This window comes from Pterocles gutturalis, unplaced genomic scaffold (genome assembly GCF_000699245.1).
Source record: "Pterocles gutturalis isolate BGI_N339 unplaced genomic scaffold, ASM69924v1 scaffold40757, whole genome shotgun sequence".
NCBI classification, from domain to species: domain Eukaryota; kingdom Metazoa; phylum Chordata; class Aves; order Pterocliformes; family Pteroclidae; genus Pterocles; species Pterocles gutturalis.
The window spans coordinates 1-4,304 of NW_010114232.1; the positions used below are offsets into that span (position 1 = coordinate 1).

Here is a 4,304-nt window from a genome sequence, read left to right on the forward strand (position 1 = left end):
GTGATCACCGCAGAGGCTGTTTAAGCGCTTTGCTACATAAAGCGACCTGATATCAATATTTTTACGTCAGTTTATAAAACAGAATCGTTTCTGCCGCAATACTTGACCAGATGCCCTTTAATGTGTTTGTGTTTTTACAGTCGCGTGTTTGTATTTGCAGGTTTTTCATTGTGTTACCTTTCCACTTTGTGTGGTTTTGGGTGGTCTGTAGGCTTTGGAGTGTCAGTTTCTGTGTTACTTCTAACCAGAGAAGCCATAATTCTCCCTAGGTGGAAATAACTGTTGTGAGCTCGTGTAAATATATCCTTCAGAGAAGACATGAGGTTAAGTGACAGTTCTCTGTTCTAAGTGCTTGGACTCAGTTCTCCTTTCCACCCTGTGCAGCTGCTGTTTGCATAAAGAGCTTAAGTTTTTTCTGACTTGGGTGCATTGAATCACGAGTGAAGTTCCTGAAATAGCCACTCTGCGTGGTAAGAACAACCTTCCCTCGAGTGCACACGCAGAAAATTGAGAGATGTTTGTATGGAAGCTTGATACCTGTGCTCATTTAGCTGCTCTGGGCCAGGAGACTTGATTTCTTTCCCCTTTTAGTTGGTTATTTTGGGCTTTTGTATTTTCAAAAGCTGTTTATCCTGTAAGGAATTTCTTACCTTTTAAGCGTGGCTGTACGGTTGTAGCTTTTATTAGTGAAGGGAAGGTGTATTAGTTGAGCCATATTAAGTAACTTTGAAAGATTTTTAAAATAACATTCTGACTGTTCACTTATGAGAAAACCATCTTTAAGGGTGTAAAATAGTTTCTTTGGATTTTAAATATGCTTTTACGCTTCTTTGAATTTTAAATGTGCTTTTACGCAGAAATGTTGTGCAGCTGAGCAGATCTGGTATGAGATTGTGGAGCCTGTTCAACATTACTCCCTTTTATGCACTTAATGGATTATTGCTAACTGCTTAAGGGTTCTTTTCTGTTACTTAGTGTGTCACTGTTGTGTTGCTGTGATCTTCTGAGCAATAATACTATTTTTTTTAATTCTAGATTCTTTCAATGATTTATATACTTCCTACGTCATCTTTTGTACCCTCCTTATGTCTGTGGTGATACTAGTAATAAGCATCTTCAACGCTGAATTTTATACAGGTGGGTTATATAAATTGCTGAACTGTCTGTGATACCCAAATTAAATAGGATGACTATTTAAAGAAGTTTATATTTACATTTGTTATACTTAACATTGGTAGATTTCCTTTTAAATTGATATAGACAATATGCAAAGCTTATTTAAGTAAAGCATCCCAGATTTCTGCTTACCTCATAGTGAGACCCTCGTAGCTGAGCCACTTCATTAATTTATTTATAATTTATTCTAACTGTGAATTGATTCCAACTGTGGAAAGTTTTTTGGTGACAGTGGTTTGGATTTTTTTAATGAAGAGTTTTATTAGTAAGAAATGAAAATTCACTTTTGGCTTTTATTTACAGTTGTGCCATCAATACCATGCTCTCGATTAGCACTGATAGGAAAAATTATTCACCCTCAGCAAGTTATCCATTCAGTTGTTCATGCTGTAATGGGAATGTTGGTCGCTTGGTGCGCTGCAGTTATGACAAAAGGGAAGTTCCAGTTCCTTGCTGTGCCCTGCACACCTCCAGAAAGGTAATTATTTCTGTGCATTAAAGATAAATTATGCCAAGAACTTCTATTGTAAAATTTATTTACTGATGGCTTCTTTCAAACTAACGACTATAATTTGAGTACTATCAAAAATAAGCAGTCATGTGTTGATATCCTTTATTAAAGGATAGGGAATACCCTCCCTTGTAAATGTTACAATGTACAGAGAAATAACTGGGCCGGAGAAACAAAATTGCCAGGTTTGTTAATGGAAAGTTGAATGATGACAAATTGATTGTCACTTGAACTAAGTCATGCTCTTCTCATTGGTGTGACATACCTCATGAAGACTGGAAGCATCCTTATGCATAAATTACAAAAATAGGTGGTGGGATTCCTACTTTAGAAAAAACTTACTGAGATATCATTATATGAACTGATCAGGAAACTAAAATCAAACTTCTGATTTGAACTTCCTGAGGTTCCTTTTTTTTTTTTTTTTGAACTCAGAATTAATTCTAAGTTTTCTATTTTAGCCTAGATGATGCTGTTCCTCAGATGTGCCTAAATGAATATCACCTCTTTTTTCTACTTTCTGGAGCTTTCATGGGATACAGTTATAGTCTTTTGTATCTTATTAACAATATGAATTATTTGCCATTTCCAATCATACAGGTAAGAAATTTAAACACCTTTGCAGAAAGACATGCCTAAGTAAAACAGTGATCAAAAAAGCCTTCATTGTTTATATTTTTTAGTGTGACAGTAGTAGCAGTCTGTTGGCATGCTTTCTGTAAGAGTGCCAGTAGTGTTCATCTTCCTCCCTCCTGCTCGGCCCCTTTCAAATGAGCACAAAAATCCAGGATGCTGTGACTGTAATATTTATGAAAAAATTCTATTATTTGAGTAGTGTTATGCTCTTTTTTTAAATGCAACTTAGCCAGGTAGAAAATTAAATTACTTTCATTTCATTTGCATATAGTGTCAGACAGGTTGCCTTGGTCATTTGGAAAGACATATAATTTGTATGGAGAAAGGTGTCAGTATTACACTGGCTTCACTGCTTGGAGGGTTACTGACTCTAACTCATGTTTGTCTGAATTATAACCTGAATGAAACCTAGTAGATTAAATTTGCTTTCTTTGGGTTTTTTGTTTACTTTGTATTAGGCAGCTTTCTTCTAGTTTGTTGCCCTGTGTATAGAGTAAATTTACTCCATCCTCCATTTTCATACTGCTACAAGTAGGAAACAGGATGAGAACTAGAGATGATTATAAAATGGAAGAAAGAGACTGGGAGAATAAATAGTAGGTGTAACACCTGAAATTGCCTTAAACTGTTTTTTTAATTCACCTAGACTTCAGGTTTTCAAGTACTTTTTTTTTTTTTTTTTAATTTCATTGATTTGTTCTGAATGTGGAATGCTAAACTATTTTTTGTTTGTTTTTAGCAATACAAGTACTTACGTTTCAGAAGATCTTTGCCTCTCCTCATTAAACACAGTTGTGTGGAATCACTATATTTCGTTAGAAACTTCTGTGCCGCATATTACTTTTTTGGTAAGGGCGCCTGAAATTCTCTCTCTTTTTTTTAATACCTGTATTTTGAAAACTTTATCTTTAGTCCATTAGGCATGTTAATTATTTTTTAGCTTCCAGGTAGCTTACTGAAGGCACATAGACTTGTTTAAACACATAAAGAGATCTAATACCTCTCTAAAACAGTAAGAAAAGCCACAGGGTTTATACAGCAGTATTGTTTGATGGCAGTTCTTGCTGCCTCACAGAAGCTTGTTTAGCGTATGAGAAATGTCTCTTCTCCAGAGGGATTAACACCTTCTGTAGAAATTTATTGTCTAGCCAATAACATTATAAGAAGATGACAGTATTCTAAGGAGAAGGGAGTGTGAACAGTAGTTTTCTAACCTGAAGCCTGTCTGTGGTTGCTGTACCAAAACATAGACTGTTGTCTCTGATCTCTTCTGTGCAGGAAATCTTGTTGCAGGCAGCTGTGAAATAACTTACATGTAAGAAGAGCTACCAAATTCTAATGTGCTGGTGGTTTACAGGAGTACATTTTAAAACCTGATATTTTGGGCCACTGTTTACATACCTGTCCTGATTTGTGGCAAAAAGATTATAAATTTGAAAACAGTGCAACTAAAAACCAATGGGTTTAGTCTGTAATTTATACTCCCTTTTTTCTTTAAATATTCCCAAATTTTTTTTTTTAACATGGTTAAACATCTTCATGACTTGAACTGTTCCTTCCATTGCCTGGTATTGGAAATATAGCATCACAACCTGACATAGCAGCAGTGGGCGTGACTTCACTATATCTAATGGTGCTGTATTTTCACTATTTTTTTAGTAAAAAATAACACTTTGGCTTTATTCTTGAGTGCCCTTTATATTTGGAGGAAGCTGGGGAGACAGAGGCAGTATGGCTGGCTCCCTTCCATATGAAACTGAAGTTTGGTCTTTAAAACTATGGTAAAAAAATTGTACTGGACTTCCTAAAAATCAGAAATTTTTTATATTATGGCTGTAATTATCTTCCTAAATGATGTCAAAATATGCTAGAATTATTGCCACTTGATTTACATTAGGGGATTAATTAGAAGTATGGTGGTTCTATATCAGTTTCCATTAAGTCATTAAAAGCACTCTGCTGCTGCCGGAGCTGTAGGGAA

At 35.4% G+C, this 4,304-nt stretch overlaps 1 protein-coding gene across 1 annotated transcript in view; it reads left to right on the forward strand.

Moving 5' to 3' along the window:
• Positions 1-1,040: 1,040 nt before the first annotated feature.
• Positions 1,041-4,304, forward strand: part of NDC1 (NDC1 transmembrane nucleoporin) — a 14,743-nt gene continuing 11,479 nt past the window's right edge. The window contains exons 1-4 of the mRNA XM_010074772.1: positions 1,041-1,137; positions 1,480-1,654; positions 2,149-2,287; positions 3,063-3,171. Coding sequence (XP_010073074.1) covers positions 1,086-1,137; positions 1,480-1,654; positions 2,149-2,287; positions 3,063-3,171 — 475 coding nt within the window. The 5' untranslated portion in view covers positions 1,041-1,085. The remainder of the gene's footprint in view (positions 1,138-1,479; positions 1,655-2,148; positions 2,288-3,062; positions 3,172-4,304) is intronic.